General features: G+C 40.8%; 1 protein-coding gene across 3 annotated transcripts in view; it reads left to right on the top strand.

Annotated features, from left to right (window-relative positions):
• The window catches only part of dpysl2b (dihydropyrimidinase like 2b), a 35187-nt gene extending 16748 nt beyond the window's left edge, over nt 1-18439 (top strand). For all 3 annotated transcript variants that reach the window (XM_051412734.1, XM_051412733.1, XM_051412735.1), the window contains 11 exons: nt 1669-1833; nt 2618-2679; nt 5134-5214; nt 5539-5607; nt 7832-7952; nt 8232-8388; nt 8515-8656; nt 9217-9387; nt 12560-12739; nt 13014-13179; nt 14544-18439. In XM_051412734.1, the coding sequence (XP_051268694.1) occupies nt 1669-1833; nt 2618-2679; nt 5134-5214; nt 5539-5607; nt 7832-7952; nt 8232-8388; nt 8515-8656; nt 9217-9387; nt 12560-12739; nt 13014-13179; nt 14544-14635 (1406 nt within the window). In that variant the 3' untranslated portion in view covers nt 14636-18439. The remainder of the gene's footprint in view (nt 1-1668; nt 1834-2617; nt 2680-5133; nt 5215-5538; nt 5608-7831; nt 7953-8231; nt 8389-8514; nt 8657-9216; nt 9388-12559; nt 12740-13013; nt 13180-14543) is intronic.
• Nucleotides 18440-19273: the final 834 nt, after the last annotated feature.

Below are 19273 nucleotides of genomic sequence, written 5' to 3'. Positions count from 1 at the left end.
GTTCTTCCTACGGTCCAAAGTCATGCTGGTCAGGTCAACTGGAAAAAACGCATGAATTAATTATTGGGTGTCAGTTTTGAGTATTCCTTTTTAAATAATTCAGTATGACTTTTATAACTGAAGATTGTTGAAGCTAAACCTGAATAAATTTGGTCAAATTGAAGGTGAAAGGATTTTGATTCAATGAGGTGATTTGCTTCTAGATTTGATTTTATCTGTACACTATGAATCCCCAGCCCTAACAGTGGCTTCATTTCATTGTATCTTATTTAAAAGATCCAAGGCTGTAAAGATAAAACAAGGTAATATATTATAAAAAAATAACAAAGCTAAATGAAGCTCTTCTCTCACTGGCCCTCCCTCTGCTGACTCAGCTGAACTCTCCTCCCCCTTGCAGCAGAACAAACACTCCCAGACGACTTGTGTGTCGTTGTCACCTCGGGCAAAATGCTGACTGCGGCAGAGTCAGACAGGTCTGGAACTGGGCATAATGTGTGGCAGCCTGGTGACTGGAATGTCAGTGGAGTGCACATCACAAGTGCGATGTGCACCAAAAATGGAAAGTGACAAGGACACAGTTTGAAATGCAGACAGAGACGAACCCTGAGAATATGGATTTGAATCAGATTTCAAACCACAGATGAATGTGTTTTAAATCTGATATAGATTAAAGCTCATGTTCCACGTGGTCCAGTCTAGATATGCTGGAAAACAGATGTGGGCTGCCAGTCTGAACAGAAGGACTGGGCTTGGATCACTCAAGTTTCACAGAGAGGCAGTTAGAAACACTTGTGACCATGAATTAGTTTGACATAATAAACTTTTATAAAGATATAAAATTAAACAAAAATGTTGATAATGGATTTTTTAGTCTGGTTTACTGGTGATAACATTTCACAGAATAAATAATAAATCATTTATTTAAAAGAAAAATACAAACAAATTGACTGAATTAAAAATAACTGTCATTTTCAGCCCTAACGTGAACGCACATTCTCTCCTGACTGTACTGAAGGACCCATTAAAGGTCCAGTGTGTAACATTTAGCAGGATCTATTGGCAGAAATGGATTATAATATTTATAGGTATGTTTTCATTAGCGTATAATCTATATTTAATATATGAATCAACAATGTTTTTGTTATCTTAGTATGAGCTGTTTGTATCCACGAATGGAGCGGGCCACCATGATGAACTGCAGTGTTTCTACAGTAGCCCAGAATGGACAAACCAAATGCTGGCTCTAGATAGGGCCTTTCGTGGCCACCGTAGTTTACTTTACATACTTGGAAGGCTGAGCTGTATTCAAGTGGTTGCATTCTGAAACTTCTCACTAGATGCCACTAAATCCTCTACACTGGTCCTTTAATCTGCTGTGTCCTCTGCATCAGTAGATGTGGGCCATTGTATTCACTCATATGTGTCTGAAGAGTAACATCTTGAACCCATATACTGTAATTATGTCTCTGTGTGGTGGAAATCATTAGCAGTGACAGGCGTCCTGTATCTGGTAACTTTCGAGTGGTCGCTTTACACAAACTTTGGAGCATATTCGGCCGCCTACAGTCGGTCTAGACACCACGTCATAATCATGGATAACAGGTAACATCACAGCAGAGTCAGTGTGTTTATGTTTGACTCTTTGTGTGTTTGTGTGTGTGTATCCAGTTGACCACGTGGTTCCCGAGCCTGGCGTCAGCCTCATCTCGGCCTTCGAGCAGTGGCGCGAATGGGCCGACAGCAAGTCCTGCTGCGACTACTCGCTGCACGTTGACATCACCGAGTGGCACAGGGGCATCCAGGAAGAGATGGAGGCACTCGTGAAGGATCACGGTATGACCATGCCCTGATGCAAAATCACATTCTTATTTGCTTTCATTTTTGACTCTTCACTGGTTAATTTTGAGATTTTGGGCTATTTTGCTTTGTTTTCTTTCAGACTGAAGAAATCACCCAAATACACATTTAAGTGTTTAATTTACTACACTTTGTAGATTTCTCTTAAATTCCCCAAAAGGTAGCATTAGATAATGCCTCATTTGCATATTTAAACAAAAAAAGTGTCTTATGTAAGTAATGAACTGGGTAAGTTTCCTGGTGATATCAGTTAGTTAAAATGTTTACCCTATTCAACTACAGTGTCTCCCCTTAATTCCCAGTCATGTAAACTGCACTGCAGCTCCTTAATCTTTAACAACCCAGTTTATTTCAAAGAATCCCATTGGGATGAGAGAGAAACGAGACTGAGCTCTGCTAGTTGCCTCTAGAACCCCACAATACCAAATAACGTTAGAAATGTGGCAAATCTCAGTTAGCAGGGACTGAATGCTTCACTGCTGCAGCCCAACTTTAGAATCTTGTCTCGAAAAAGTTTCGTACAGCTTTAAAACTGCTTTTGCAGCACACTGAGATCAACATTTGACTGCACCTTATTCAACCTCTTGTAGTAATCTGGATGTATTTTACAATTTGTCCTCTCTTAGCTCATTGTTATATTTTCTGTCAGGTTAAAGTGACTCTGTTATCACACTTTCACAATCAGAGTGATGTTTTGAATGTATTTGTTGTCTTTCAGTCTCCCCCTTCCCTCATTCACAATTTGACATCTTGTTTTTAGGTGTCAACTCTTTCCTCGTCTACTTGGCTTACAAGGATATTTTCCAGCTGACTGACGCTCAGGTGCGTTTCTTCTCTTCTCTTTTGTACTTTATCATGCCATGTATTGTTGGGAATAACAAGACAGCCTTTTTAGAGATGGCATGAATCAAATCGAATCAAATATAATATCTTACATTCTTCTTGTTCAGTTTGGATGAAACCAGGAGGTAGCTTGGCACACTGTGGCACTGTATTCTGCTGTTAACAATGACACTAATAAGATAATGACGTTGAGATGCAGTCTCTCCTACTCTAAATCCAATTACACTGGAATGATCTTTTAAAACGAAACTTGCTGCTGCACATAATTCCAAATGCACTAATGGCCATCAGTGTTATATGAGATATGAGAGGTGACAGCACGCAAATGAACACACAGACAAACATGATGCTGTTTACTGTAGAGGCAATATTTGTATTAGCCAAAATAATGACTGAATCATAACTTGTTTACTGTTACTGTCAGCAAGAATAGCAACTGTAGTAAAACAAGAAAAGTTTATATGTTATATCAGTCCGCCAAGATGTTCACCACATTATGTTTAAAGTGTTTTTTCTGGCAACACACTCTTTAGTGGCATTAAGTAATAGCTTGCACAGGCAGACAGAGAGATTGGTAGCTGCCTACAATAAGTCTGACATTATAATGTCATAGAAGTCACATCACAGCCTTGATTTTGGCTCCTGCCCTCATCCTACAGTGAGAGTCACAGTGTGAGTCTGTTTGTCTTGGCGAGGCGCACTGATTGTCTGTGTGTTACTCTTGGGAGAGTGAATGGATAATGAAAGCCCCGGCTCCGTCCAAGTCTCTCTGACTCATGTTTGAAATGAATTAATCCCACTTGAAAGCTGTTTTGAAACAGATCTGTGTTGGTCTTTGCACCTGTGTGAGGAATGCTTGCAGCCGCAGTGCAGCCAGAGTTTATCATTTTCTCTCCCGTGTCAAACTTTGATGCTCTTTATTGTTTCACATTTGGCAGCCGGGGAGGTGATGACTCATTCGACACGTCGGTTTTCCTTCAGTCCGTGAAGTTGCCGCGTTGCTTAATAAACAATCAGAGTATGGGAGACACCCATACTGTGTGAAAATCAGGGTCCAAGTTTCATTTCACCACAAAAATATGCAGTGACTAAAGTCTATCTACTGACTTGCTAAGTTATTAATTGAAATGTCAGTTTTCAAGGAAAATTGCCAAACCTTCCCAGGCTCCAGCTTCTCACATTTGAAGAATTTGCTGCTTTTCTCTGTTTTATAAGATTGCAGTGAATATCTTTGGGTTTCAGACTAATTGCTTTCACAAAACAAACCATTTCTTAGACATCACCTTGGCCTTGGAGAATAAATCGAAAAATATTAGTGATATTAATAATGAACAGCCTTACAGCTGATAACATTATTGAAACATATTTGTTATTAATGACATGAGCTCAACAAATGATTTCCTCCAGGAGAGTGTTTCAAAAACTTTTAATATAAACAAGTCTAAGAGTCCACAGCCATGCTCGTGGCTCTCTGAGACATACAGAGCTTTGAGCTGACGTCAGCATTCTAACATGCTCACAATGACGATGCTGACAATGATGTTGTGTAGACAGTATAATGTTTACTATGTGCACCATCTTAGTTTTGGCTATTAGCTTGCTACCATTTGCTAATAAGCACTAAACTGAAAGTATATCACCGAAGGAAGACATATTTAAGATTGGTAAAAAATACTCTTTTAAAGCCACCATGATCCACCACACATCATATGTCACCATTATCCTGCCCAAGATCACAGTGATTCACAGTATTATCCCAATAATCATCAAAATATATTTAGAACTCTTAAAATGGCACTAGTGGAATCACTTTACCTTACATTTCGTTCATTGGATCACAGATGGGACACCTCAGATAGGCACCACATCTCCGTCATTCTTAAGTCTGGAATTCATAGTATTTCCACACATCTGGTTTAACTTTTTTCTTTTGTGGGGCATACAATGGGTTTGTGGAGCCTTCAGCCATTTTGACAGTCTTAGGATTTTGAAATAAATGACTGGACAGATGGAGGCTCCTCCTTGTGACAATAGTGATTCAGGAAATCATATTGGACTGTACGTTAGCAGGCTAGAGAGCATTTTCAAGTCACTCGTGAGGATATTTGTGATTACCCCGTGTGTTTTTCACAGACGCCGCTATATTATATTTATGAACCCATCCCTACCATACATGCTTTCTCATAAAACAGCCAAGGACCATATTCTGTTGTCTATCTGTTAGATAGATTAAATATAGGCTTTTTTCAACTCATTCAGATAACCCACTGACTACAAGCACTCCTGAAATTGAAAGAAATTGACTTGTACATCACTGATCCATTTCAGAAACCAGAAGAAATACTGTGTTGTGGACATACAACAGAGCAAGATTTGTGTTGAAAGAAAGAAAGTGCATCAGAGATCCTAACTATGTCTTCCTCTTTGCTGCAGGTGTATGAGGTGTTCAGCGTGATCCGCGATCTGGGAGCCATCGCCCAGGTGCACGCTGAGAATGGAGACATTGTAGCTGAGGTACGACATTTCACTCCATACGAGCCGGGATCTGGACCTGAATGTACACGATTTTCTGCTGGGCGCTGGCCTTAATATTAGAATCAAATGGAAAATAAAGCCTTTGTGTGTTTCAAGGCAAACATGTGTCCACCTGCACATGTTTCAACATCTCACATTTTCGGGTGTGTGTGTGTGTGTGTGTGTGTGTGTGTGTGTGTGTGTGTGTGTGTGTGTGTGTGTGTGTGTGTGTGTGTGTGTGTGTGTGTGTGTGTGTGTGTGTGTGTGTGTGTGTGTGTGTGTGTGTGTGTGTTCATCTGTGTGTCCTTAATTGTGTGTGTTTAGGAGCAGCGCAGGATCCTGGAGCAGGGGATCACTGGGCCTGAAGGACATGTGTTGAGCCGTCCTGAGGAGGTAAGCCAGACTTTCTGCAGTGTGGACATTGATTGGCCTGTCGGGATTTCTGGTGAAAAGCTGGTTTGACTTTAGGAAGTGTGGAATCACTTTATCGCCGAGTTGTATTTGCAGAAATCTTTGTCACGCTGAGATGAGTCAGCCTCCACAGCTGTTGGTGTTACGCTGTTTGACAGTTTTACAGTGAAACCGTGGGTGTCTCACTGCCTTGGCAAATACTCAGACATCATCTTCAGTCTCACCTTCATATGTTTAGTTTGAGTTTTCCTGTTGGGATCCACAGAGTCAGATAAGAGCACATCCTTTACATAAGTCATTGTTACTCATGAACATCCAGATGTGCCAACAAAGTAGAGAATGACATTTGAAGTATGACTCATGGCAGCTGTGTTTATTGCTAAAACTTCTGTTTTTCTACTTCAGCTTTTACTTATTATTCCTAAGGCAAGGCTGAAATCTTCAGTCAGATATTGTTGGGGCAACTAGGTTGGGGGAATAGGTGGAACCCTCAAAATAAAAGAAATAAAAAGTCTGTACTAGTTCCTATTAGTATCCACATGCCCACACACCTGACACACAGTGTGTATATGAGCATGTTTTGTAAAAAATTGCCTCCCACGAGTGTGTGTGCATTTTGACCAACAGCACAGAGATAACTTGCTTGGATCATAGCGACACAGTTTAGTGGTAAATCATCTATAGACCCAGTTTACCTTCCAACCTGTTAAACTGACAAACACCCCACCAGATGTGCTCATCAGCGTCAGCAGTAACACGCTTGTTTCTATTCAACATGTGTTCATGATGCTGCAATTTCAACGGATCACTTTACCTGTGCAGAAGACCTATGAGTAGGCTGCACAGCTGTTCACTGCTGATTGAGATGTAAACCTGTGTGTGTGTGTGTGTGTGTGTCTAGTGTGTTTTAGAGTCAGTTTAACACTGAACAGTGAGGGGAGAAGATTAGCTTTCTTTTAGCTTTTGGAGGCGTTTGATGACTGCTTATTACAAATATTGGTGGGGACAGATTTCCATTTTTCTTCTACGGGTGGGATGTAACCCCCTGTCTCTGTGGTTGCCCTAAGGTAAAGGAAAAAACTTAAGGATTTCTCAGAGCCCTGCGGGAAGTTGCCATGGCGGTGCCGTTCCTGCTCAGGTTATAATCAAATCTTGACTGTTATTTTTTGTGAGATAGAGAATTGCTTCTAAAAACCTCAGACAAAAATCAAGAGAAAAAAATGCCAAAAGCAGAAAAAAGGAAGTTTGATCCAAAAGGAATTACAGACAAGATGAAGAATCCACTGTGTTCTCTGTTCTTGGAACATGTTGTTAGTGTTTGTCATTGAAAAGTCACAATCCTGCCATCTAATTTATCAAAGAAAGTTGCCAAGGTTCTTTTAAGTGGTTTACCTTATTTTGTTGCCATGGATGGAAAACAGATTTTACGGAAAATAAAGCATGAACACACTTAAAGGACGTTTTGGGAAATATGCTCCTTCGATGTCTTGCTGAGTGAGAAGATTAATATAACTCATATATACATATTTATACACATGTGCAGTAAATATGAAGCTAAAGCATACTGCCAGTTAGCTTAGCTTAGCATAAAGACTGGAATCATGGGGAAACAGCTAGCGTGGTTCTGTCTAAAGGTAACAAAATAAACCTACCAACACTTTATGTCTTAAGTACAAAAAACGAAGGGTTTCCAGTTCGTATGCTAAGCTAAGCTAACTGTACAAAATGAGAGTGGGATCAATTCTCTCTCTTTTCTATACATTCTTTTTCTTTGGGCAAGAAAGCAAATAGGCACACTGCCCAAAATGAGTTACTATTCCTCAGTGTAAACCTTCTCTGTTAGGATTATAGAATATAAAAATAAAGAATATATAAATATATATATATATATATATATATATATATATTGATTTGATTTGTTGTGTGTGTCTAATTCTCAACTCGCCTTCTTATTTTAACATTTTTTTGCCTATAAGCCCCTCCCCAAAGTTTTAACTCTTGGTATGCTCATGTGATATTTGGAAACAAGGATTTATTACACAGGACTGAGTGAGCAGAAAGGTAATATTGGTAGGAAAATGATATAGTAAGAAAAGAATGAAGTAGGGGTTCCCATTGTGGAAGAAGAAAGAGTTAGAAACATGTTATTCCTCCACTTTCAGTTGTCCCTCAATTGGTCACCAGTGAAAACTTCTCTCTTCTCCAGGTGGAGGCGGAGGCTGTAAACCGCTCTGTGACGGTGGCCAATCAGACCAACTGCCCTCTCTATGTCACCAAGGTGATGAGCAAGAGTGCTGCTGATGTCATTGCTCAGGCCAGGAAGAAGGGTGAGACTCTAAATAATCATTTCATCTTGCACTAATTAAATCGACATCTCTCATCTCACAGTTTGTCGCCATTTTAATGTTTCTTTTCCAGAACTATAAACCACAGAGATAAAATATAAAACAAAAGCTTAGGCCACTCCACTAACATCAACATACATACTTAATTTGCACAATTATATTTAGGTTACTACTTACTTCCACTGCTACAGTCCACATGACATGCATGAAATAAACTCCTGGAGCATAGTATCTGGTCTTATAATGGAATTGGACTTTCAGGCACTGTGGTCTATGGAGAGCCAATCACTGCAAGCCTGGGAACAGATGGTTCTCACTATTGGAGCAAGAACTGGGCCAAAGCCGCTGCCTACGTCACCTCACCTCCCCTGAGCCCCGACCCGACCACACCAGACTATCTCAACTCCCTGCTGTCCTGGTGAGAGGATGATCCAATCATTCCAACTGGGCATACAGTGGGAAATAATAGAATGAAAATATTGGACAAACTTCGTTTTCTGTACCATTAACACAATGTCCCTTCTCTCCTTGACCTTCTGTGTAGTGGTGACCTGCAGGTGACAGGAAGTGCACACTGTCCCTTCAACACTGCCCAGCGTGCTGTAGGCAAAGATGACTTCAGCTTGATTCCTGAAGGTGTCAATGGCACTGAGGAGAGGATGTCTATCATCTGGGACAAGTGTGTGGTACGTATATTTCTACGAGCTAGGGGTGGAAAATATGGATATGAATATGAATATGAATATGAATCTTCACGACTCAGTTTTAGATAAAATATCATGGCAACTGGATGGATGAATGAATTGATATTGAAGGTCAATAGAGGATCAAATACTTGCAAAATGAATGATATTTTGTCTGCCTCAGCTCTACTGTACTTAGTGCTGATAAAATATTAGCATTCTAACATGTTAAACTGAGATGGTGAACCTGGTGAATATTACTTGCTAAACATCAGCATGTTAGCATTGTCACTATGAGCTGCTAGCATGCCTATAGATGAAAGAGTATAGCAACTTGACAACACACATGCACCAATAACACAGCAAGGCATGCAAAAGAGAGGAAAAAATGGAACAAAAACCATGCATTATTAACCACACATTAAAGTCCACACTGAGCAAGAATGATGGAATATCCATGCAAGGAAAGGGATGGCACAGAGACGATCAGGACAAGCGGGACCAAATGAAAGTAAAACAGCGACCCCTGTACTGTTCTCACTCTCAGCTCTGATTTGTTGCAGGTGACGGGTAAGATGGACGAAAACCAGTTTGTGGCAGTGACCAGCACCAACGCCGCCAAGATCTACAACCTGTACCCGCGTAAGGGTCGTATCGCTGTGGGTTCTGACGCTGACCTGGTGCTGTGGGACCCAGACTTCACGAAGATCATCTCTGCCAAGAGCCACAACTCGGTACGAACTTTACACACTGAGACTGAGGCCTCTTAACATCAAATGTTAAAGCTACTGTGTGTATATATTTTTTATGTGATTGCCGTCTGCCACAATGTGTTCTTCATACCACCAGGGGGCCGACGACATAGTCGCTTTAAATTTTAAAATTCACGTTACTATTGTTGTAAATGCAGACAGTAATAGCTCTAGGAACGGATGAGTAGCTGAAATGAAAATGATACTAATTTATTTAGCAACATTGCTTCAGAGATGCAGCTCAAAGTGCTTCACAAAACAGGATTTGAATGAGAAAACAAGGTTGAGCAAATAATGATTAAGAATTCTAAAAGACTTGAAAGAGGTAAATAAAATAGGCTGGTTGTTGAAAAAAACGTAACAAAAAAATGCATATGATTTTGTAAAATTTCAAGTTGATTTACATTAGAAATGGGTGGAGAAAATACTGCACTGGCACACATGTTTTACTTGTTTTAAGGAAATAAAACCTCAATTACAAACAAACATTACTTTATGGCTTTGTGTACAGGGCAATTTCATATTAAAACTGGACAAACATCACATTATTGTGTGTGCAGCATTATGATTTCAGTTTATTTAAACTAACGGACCCAAACCATGAATAACAGCCCTGGACCACAAGGTACCGAAGTAGAAGTACAAAAGTATGTGAGCAGGGGTGTCCACACAGGGTAACATGGAAGCCACAAATCTAAAATTACTCACAATTAAAAAGTGTTATTCACTTTCTTAAAAATACCAAGCGCACTAGTGATTCTACACATCTTAGATTCATACAAAAACACACCTACTATGCAACAATGATTAACAGCATGCAACTGGTTTATTAGTCCACTTTTTGCTGTATGGCCGTGACTGTTGAACAGGGTGTGGGCCTCACACAGTGTCAAGGGAGTGATGTCATCCTTAGAATCTGCCAGAGAACTGGAACACATCGTTTCTGATTGTTAGCAGACAGATCACTGTGGATCTGTCTGTGTGTGTGTGTGTGTGTGTGTGTGTGTGTGTGTGTGTGTGTGAAAGAAAGACAGTGTATGTTCTTGGAATCCGTCTGCATAAGCCTGTCATGTTCTTTGGTTTCCTTTTATTCCGCTTAGTCAGAAAATGACTGACTTACGTTCATGGGAGAAACTGCTCATTTGGAGTGTGTGTGTGTGTGTGTGTGTGTGTGTGTGTGTGTGTGTGTGTGTGTGTGTGTGTGTGTGTGTGTGTGTGTGTGTGTGTGTGTGTGTGTGTGTGTGTGTGTGTGTGTGTGTGTGTGTGTGTGTCACAGGATAGCCCAGCCTACTGGTGATCTCATTTCAGGCTCTCAGAGTCCACCAGATTGCCATGACCTCAGCTCCAGTAGCTTTTAGGAGAGAGCAGTCATCCAGCTTCCAAATTCGTCACACAGCAACCTCCCCAACCTCCTTCTCCACACACGCACACCCTAACACCCGCTCCACCCATATGACCCCTGCTTCTGCTCCTTCCTTTTGGCCTGAGAACTGAGGCCTCTGTGCCATATCGGTTGGTTTTCCCCCAACGATTAGCTTTGCTGTCTTTATTAGTATTAGAAGCCAGCGGGAACGCTTTTAACTAAATCAGTTAAGCTCCTTTCACAAGTGCACTTTAATCCATAAACATTCTGCCAATTTTACATGGTGGCATCATGTGTGAACACAAACTGGTCCATCAACATCACTCTGGCAATTTTTCAGATAAAGAGTGAGTGAGATTTTCATAAATCTGCAACGTAAAGCTGCAACACTCCCAGACACAGCTACAGGGAGGTTACATCATCCTTATGATAGGGGAAAATCAGCTGGAGAGGTTGAATTACAACATCTCCGCTTTGAAGGTATTCCTGTGATGATTTAATGTATGTATATTCGTATTAAGAGATACAAGCAGCTGTAATAAAACATCACAGGAACACAGCTGGCAGCGGTCAGACAGGAACTTCAACCTCGGGTCTAAAACCTCCAACTGAAAATCACCAGACAATTTGATCTTTAACACAGGTCATAACTACAGTACCATTTAGTTGCATAATGTTGCAAAATCTCCCAAGAGTGTAAAATAATAATATAACTTCTGGAGTAAATTCTGATACTTCAGGCCAAAAACTGTGTTTTGGTGCTGCTTTCATTTATCTGATTCTCAAAGTCTCTCATCAGCATAAAATATGGATGTTTTACACATGTTACTTTTTCAGGCTATTTGAAAATGATAGAACATTTGATGTGAATAATCCCATTCATGATTAATGATAGACTGCAGATGTGTAGACTTAAGATTCACCTAAAAAATACAAACTGCATTTTATTGAAATGTTGCAGGTGTCAACTATAATAGCTCATTACAGAGCAATAAGTTGGTGGAATTGGCAGCTATTATAGGTTACAACAGCCTTCAAACAAGTGAAAATTAATTAAGTAGGACCTGGAATAGTTGACAAAAGCAAAGCATGAACATCGATAACAACACATAATAAGCACAAGTGCTTATTTTTCTTGTAAGAAGCAGAGCTACTCATATGCTGACCGGTAGGGCGATACCATGATTTCATGAGTAAGATAAGCCTCACAGAAACAGCTGGCGGGATGCTGGCACCCCCCTGGGACTGATAAGGTAGAATGAGAACATTTTTGGCGTGTTGTGACGAAATCCATAATTTAAGCAGTCTGCTTGAGAACTCAGAACACTCCTATATTGTGCTGTACTCCTTTTCCAACTCACTACTTACTGTTTCCTGCAGTGCTGCCACCCACGGTGACTATAAAATGTTTATCAGGAGAGGTACATGGAATTTACTGTGTGTGAGAACTTTGTTTGAACTCAAAACTATGACTTACTTAGATCATTTGATCTTACCAGTGAGTGAAAGGGTTTTTAGTCAGTCCCATGAATCCAACGCTCATAAACAATAAACAGAAATCTGAGCATTATGATTAAATCTAAGATGCCTCTCATGTATCATGTGACCTGATCATATGTGTACCTAAGTAACCCATGTAAACTGAATTTACTCACCTTTTTGTTATGAAATGATGAATAATGAGTCACAATGTGCTGGTTTTTGTATTAGGGCTGTGTATGTTTGACATCCATGTGTCCAAAAAATGGACCTTTTTCCATTTACTTTTCATACCATTGCTGTCCTCTACAGACTGTGGAGTACAACATCTTTGAAGGCACAGAGGTGCGCGGCGGGCCTCTGGTGGTGATCAGCCAGGGCAAGATCGTCTTGGAGGAAGGGAACCTCCACACCACCGAGGGCTCGGGACGCTACGTGGCCCGAAAACCTTTCCCTGACTACGTCTACAAGAGGATAAAAGCACGGAGCAGGGTACGATACTGCTTTTCAAACCCTGTCTAGTGAGGCTGTGGTTGTTGTTGTTGGAGGAAGGAGCAGGCATAGAGTCAGTCAAACATAAAGGTGGCTTCACACACGCAGCAATTTTTTATAATGACTGATGATTGTTTTGTGGAAATGCTGGAGGGAGGATGCAGCTTGTTACAGATTAGCCCAAAATGTGCCTGCACCCCTCTTAGGGGATGGAATATTTCCTTGTTTGTTTTCACTGAACCATGACCATCGTGCTTTTTTCCTGAAAATGTAGCTGGCTGAGCTGAGGGGTGTACCCAGAGGACTGTATGACGGTCCGGTCTGCGAGGTGTCAGTCACACCTAAAACCATGACTCCTGCTTCCTCTGCCAAGACCTCACCTGCCAAGCAACCCAACCAGCCCGTCCGTAACCTGCATCAGTCTGGATTCAGCCTATCTGGTTAGTCCTTAATCATTGTTCCTTTCTCACTACTCTTTTATTACTTAATTGTGATGACACATTGAAAGAAATGCTTCAACGTTGGGAGGGGGATTTAACTTTTTCCCTCCATACCCAGAATCAAACAAAAATAGAGGAAAACATTACAAAGCATGAAATATTCAGCATTGGAGAAGGTGTGCGCTGCTTCTTGATGCCATAAACATCGATCAGTTGAGCCAAGGTACGCTAAGGTCACCATTCAGCATATCTTCAAACTGCACGCAGATACATAAAGAGCGGCATTCATGAGATGTGTCAAAGGGCACGGCCACATCAGAATTTATGAGTGAAATTTTGCACCAAATTGAATCCATTTGAACAGAGTCACCGCAAACAGATAGATTATCTCACGGCATAGTAACGTGATATCCATGCAGAGTTCAGCTTAGGTGAACGTTGACACAGAATTCATATGTTTAGCCTTTGCAAACAGTTTTTACCTGAATGCTGGACTACTGGATACCGGGGATGCCACCCACTCATTCTAATAAAGGATGCATACTCCTGATTTGCTTTTGTCTGCTCCCATATTGTGCAGCCCACTGCACATGTTAGTGTTTCTTTTCCTGGTTCCACCTGTTTGGTGCTTGTCAGTGCTTTCCAAAGTCCTGGACATTTCTTCTGTAAGTGCGGTCCATGTGGAACATATTTTTTGTGCTGCAGTGGATTATTTTATGACATTTTTTATTGCAGTACTTGGCCACTAGGAAAAAATTGACAGCATCCTCATGCAGAATCCATGAACAGTCACTTGACCAGCGGGGTTAGCTGAGCTAGCACTACTGCTAATGAGCTAATCTGTTATTACAGATTTTATGACCACATTGGTTGTGGGTTTACATTTTTTTTACAATTTCAGTAGGAACTGATGATTGAAAATGGTTTTTGTAGTCTTACAATACAACTGCAATACAGAATTTCGAAAGTAACTTGACATTGAAAAAGTTGTGTTTTTTTAAATCTGATAAACGATAAATTCTGTTTGCGTAAATATTCTTTAAGTGCATCTTGTCATATTTTGGAGGGAGGTTACCTTGTTTCCTTTATAATCATTACGAATACATTTGAATTTTTTTGTATTCATTACATTCAACCCTCTGATAATGTACTGCTTTGTCAGAAGTACCAAATAGACTAATAGCCTACTAGATAGACCTACAAGTTGATAAGCTAGCAGAGATTCTGAAAATGAGCCTTTGTCTATCATGTGACCCTTGCCTAATAAAAATAATAATAAATTACCCCCCAAAAACTGTTTACGTTTTATTTCTGCAGAGTATAAATACAACGTTGATTAACCAACTTTCCATTCTCACTCACAGGCGCTCAGGTTGACGACAACATTCCTCGCCGGAACACCCAGCGCATCGTGGCGCCACCAGGTGGCAGGGCCAACATCACCAGCCTGGGTTAGAGCTCCGCCCTCGGCCGCCGAGGAGGAAATGAAGATCTGAGGAAGGACGGCTGACAGGAGCTTCGGGGTAGAGAAAACCACGTCACGACACCCTGAGCCGAACCCTTCACAGCACCTGACCGGGCCATCCGTCAGCCTCGATCTTTCACCTCCTCCTTTGCCGCTTTTCCCACGTACCCACTCTCCTCCCCCCCAAACCCTGATCCTAGAGGACACAGTTAGAAACAAAAACAAAAAAAGGTCTGCCTCATATGATGAAAAAAAGAGAAAAAAATGAAAACACTCCTTATTTGAGCACTTTTGACTGCATTATTTTGTTTTTTTATATCGTACTTTCCCTGCCATGTATCCTTTTGATGTTTGTTTTACTGTTGTTTTAATAGAGGGGTCAAGTGAGACTAAACTGAATTGGTACAATTGAGAAAAGATAATTTTCATGCCGGATGTCCATTGTATCTTCATTTTGGGAGTAGTTCAAATAGAGCATGGGTACAAAACCAGTATTGTTATTCTTGCTTTTCTTAAATAGGCCAAAAAAGTAGGTTGATTTGAAATTGAACAGTCTTACAGTTTATTCAGCCGACAAGAATCTAATACTTCCTTCAAGCTGTTGACTATCTGTGATTTATATTAGGTTGCATTTCAGTTGGGTCACTGTCCATTGCATCGCCATCTGTCAAACTGATACTGTCAATATCTAATTGAGTTTTCGCCATGAGGACGGCCTTAAAATTTGAAAAATGTAACAATCTTTTATTGGGTTGTAGACTCTCCCTGCACTGGCTCTCGTCTCATGTTTTCCCACCTGTGGCTTTGCTGAGGTTACATAAGTAAAAAAAAAAACATAGTCCATATTTGGCAGCTGCCTTACAGCTTGTGAGTCTTGTGGAGCAGAAGGAACTTTGGCAGGTAGTAAATAGGGCTTTATGCCTCATCTCTGAGCATTAGGCCATCGTTAAGTGGGAGAATTGAAGAGAGGATTGAGGGAGGAAAGAGAAAGTTGTACTCGCTGTCACTTCAAACTAAACCTTTCCTTGCCTTATTGTCTCTTAATGCCGTCCTTTTTAGAGAAGTTTTAAGACGTGCAGGGAAGGTGCCATTCACTACGCAGCTACATATTTTCCAGCTTGTTTGCATTCCTGTGAATCATAAAGGTCCAAAGTTCTGATGGACAGCTGTTGAAGCACCTGATGACCGTCCATCACCAACCAGTGCATTTACATACAGAATGTTTCTCCTCCAAATGTGACTGTTTTATACTCATCAGAATCCCTCTTTCCTTTCTACTCTTTATGTGCCTGAACCCGCAAAAGTTGTACTGATAGTTTGAATTTTTCTCGTTTTGTTATTCTTATTGAGGTAAGTGAAGGATGTAAGATAAAAAGATGTAAAATAGCCAGGATTAACCGATTCAAAGGTGCCAGATTTTGCGCTTTCGTAGGGCCTATTCTGTCGGTAGAGCCCCTGTAAAGACGAAAAATGCTCGATATCTTGAAATGTTCTAATGTTTTAGAGTTTTTAACTTGTTGTCAAACTGCTTTTTAGTGTCATTCTGTAACTAGGTGCCTAAGGGCTGAGCACTATTGATTTACGCTTGAAAGTAGACATGAGCTAATGTACTTCTGACTAGTGTGCAGTGTTGATATGTGAGGGATGGGACACGCACAGCAGGCTCCTGTACAGCACTCCTCACTGTTGTGAATGTGACGTTGCTCCGGGCTGTGCTGAGCGCTCAAAAGTTCTTGTTCCTTTTTTTTTTTTTTTTTTGCATGATCTGGTTTTCATTAAGCCAAGCAACTGTTTTCCTGTGTTAGCTCTTGTGTCAATGAAAGCCTTGGTCACCAGTCACCATCTTCCTGCAGCCTTTTTCTTCCCCCGTGACTCGACACGGAGCAACAAGCTCACGCTGACATAGCCAGGGGCCAGTTACATAAATGTAGATTAAGACTAGATTAAATCTCGTCTATGCTGGTCTTAAATTCCTTTAGTCTGCTGACGACTGCTGCATAGACCTACTTGTCGCTATAGCAACACCTGAAAGATAGCTTTAGCTTTAGTTAGCTATTGGACACAAGTCAGTGTCACAAGTCTTTGGTTTGTCATTTGATGAAGTCATTTGAAGTCTGGCTTAAAAGTACGGACTTAAATTTGAATTAGTCTTTATGCAACCGGTCCCTGACTCACTCACACCTATACATACATACATACATACATACATACATACATACATACATACATACATACATACATACACAATGTAGATATACACACTGACACCACCTCTGTGTTTGTGCTTTCAACCCCAGTTCCTTATATCTGACTGGAAGCCTATAGAAGGCAAAGTCTGTCAGCGTTACGAATGGTGTATGTATTTAAAGAATCCAAAGCAGGGGGATGAAGCAAATGCATGTCCCTGAAGCGTTCAAAGATTAGACAAGATAGGAATGGGAAATGGAAACTTGATCTCCACGGCAACCTACACATCACACAACAACGTTTTTGTAAGTCAGGAGTGTGGAATTCTACCCCCTCAGACTAATTAACATTGTATTGATATTTGTAGCCTATTTGAGGTCCACTCTCTTCTTATAAACACACCACTATATTACTACACTACTACACTAAGGGATTGTGGGTGAAGATATGGGAGGTGAAATCCTCAAACATTATACAGTTTGGCTCTCGTGAGAGTAATAGTGTGCTTCTTGTATTTTTGTATTTTCCATGTCACTCCTTCCTTTCAGTTAGTCTCTGTCTGTATTTCTCCTCCTTTCATTCTCCCCTTCCTTTCATTCTCCCTCCCTGGCTCTTTCGTTGTTTCTGGCTGTTGCCGTGGCGACAGACCCCTCCACTCTCATGGGTTTCTGCTTTTTGTTTGTCATGGCAACGCTTGTCAGATTGGAGGTTGCCATTGGCAACCCGTCCTGACCTGGTGCTATTAGAACAGCTTTGCGCCTGCACACACACACACACACACACACACACACACACACACACACACACACACACACACACACACACACACACACACACGTTTTTATAATTATTCTGTGACAGTGCTTCACCATTTCTACATAATCCTGTGCTGAGTTGCGTGGAATCCAGAATCCTTTGCTGCTTAAAAAGAATCTATTAGAGTTGAAAGCACACTGCAGACTATAGTTGAAACACACACTCTCTCTCTTTCTCTCTCTCTCACTCACTCACTCACTCACTCACACACACACACACACACACACACACACACACACACACACACACACACACACACACACAGACACAGACACACACACCAAACAGCCGTTGCCATGATGCAGCACCCATGCTTGAAGAATTGACTTGGATATTAAAAACCAGCTGCCAACGCTGACACCCCTGCCGTGTCCCATGCCTCCTCGATTGACACACACTAAAACACACACCTATACTCCTTTAATGCTCTGTCAGCTTGGATGCTTTTCTATGCCATATTATGCTAATGATATATGAGTGATATGTATGTACGCAACGTGGTGCAGACTGAGAGGAGCTTCCTTCCCGTTCTGAGATTGTTGATGCTGTTGAACACCTTCTTGCCCCTGAACCCTTTCGTCCCCCTCTGTAAGCCTTTCCCCTTTGTGAAAGTGAAACTGTGTGATGGTATTTGTCTTGGTGGCAGTGGGGTTTCTGGGATGCTTGCTCACTATGGAAAAGTGTCAATCCCATAGATGGTGATGTAAAAAAAACAAAAAAAAAAACAACAACAACGAGGACTTCAAAGAATTAAAAAAAAAGGAAAAAGAAATAAAATCTCTGTTTCTTTTGTTTCCGACTTTTACGCTTCATGTTACTGTCTGTAAGTCATTAAATAGAGACACAAAAGGAGACGAGCACACAGACAAAACAGAAAAAAACATTACAACTACATTAGCAAGAGGATTTGCAGTGAACTACAAAAAACAAAAATGGGTTTGCCTGTAGATGGTAGCAAACAGGAGACAAACAAGATGACTGGAATGATAGGTTGGCCCAGCGGTCCAAGGTACATGATATCCAATTTGGACCACTTATGTGCTGAAGGAAATGCATTGAAGCGTAGAGTTTAGAGGTGCTCAGTACATGTACAAACAAAACCAACTGCGCCCTCAACTGAAACGAGTTTACTGAATCATCATTGTTACTGACAGAATCAGTAGTTTTTTCACTTTGTATTGTCAGCTCAGCTTTGATGCAGCATTTAACTTCAAGGTTGAAAGTCTACTGAAAGTCACAGAAACAATCATGATAGGATAACACTGTAGCAGATAGGTGGTTGCAAAACTAACCTTATAAGTAATGCTTACATAGGCCTAAAGCTGCAGTAGTTCACATTTCTTTATAAAAATGTTATTAGGTGCACTAGGACAAGCCAGAGGAACCACAGACAGATCTGTCTCATGTACTTCACTGGAGGATATAATGAGCATTTGAGCAAATATGACTAAAAGTAGTTTTTTAAAAAAGTTGCCTACTGCAGCTTTAAGGCCTTAGCATGCCTCAAACTAACTAGGCTTATGTTGTCTGATATAAAGGCAGCTCTAGTAAGAGTAGAGACTCTATTAGTCTTGACACAATGAATCGTACAAATGCCAATAACTCAGTGTTCAGTTTCAGAAAACC

This window comes from Dicentrarchus labrax, unplaced genomic scaffold (genome assembly GCF_905237075.1).
Source record: "Dicentrarchus labrax unplaced genomic scaffold, dlabrax2021, whole genome shotgun sequence".
NCBI classification, from domain to species: domain Eukaryota; kingdom Metazoa; phylum Chordata; class Actinopteri; family Moronidae; genus Dicentrarchus; species Dicentrarchus labrax.
This window is presented reverse-complemented; position numbering and strand designations above follow the sequence as displayed.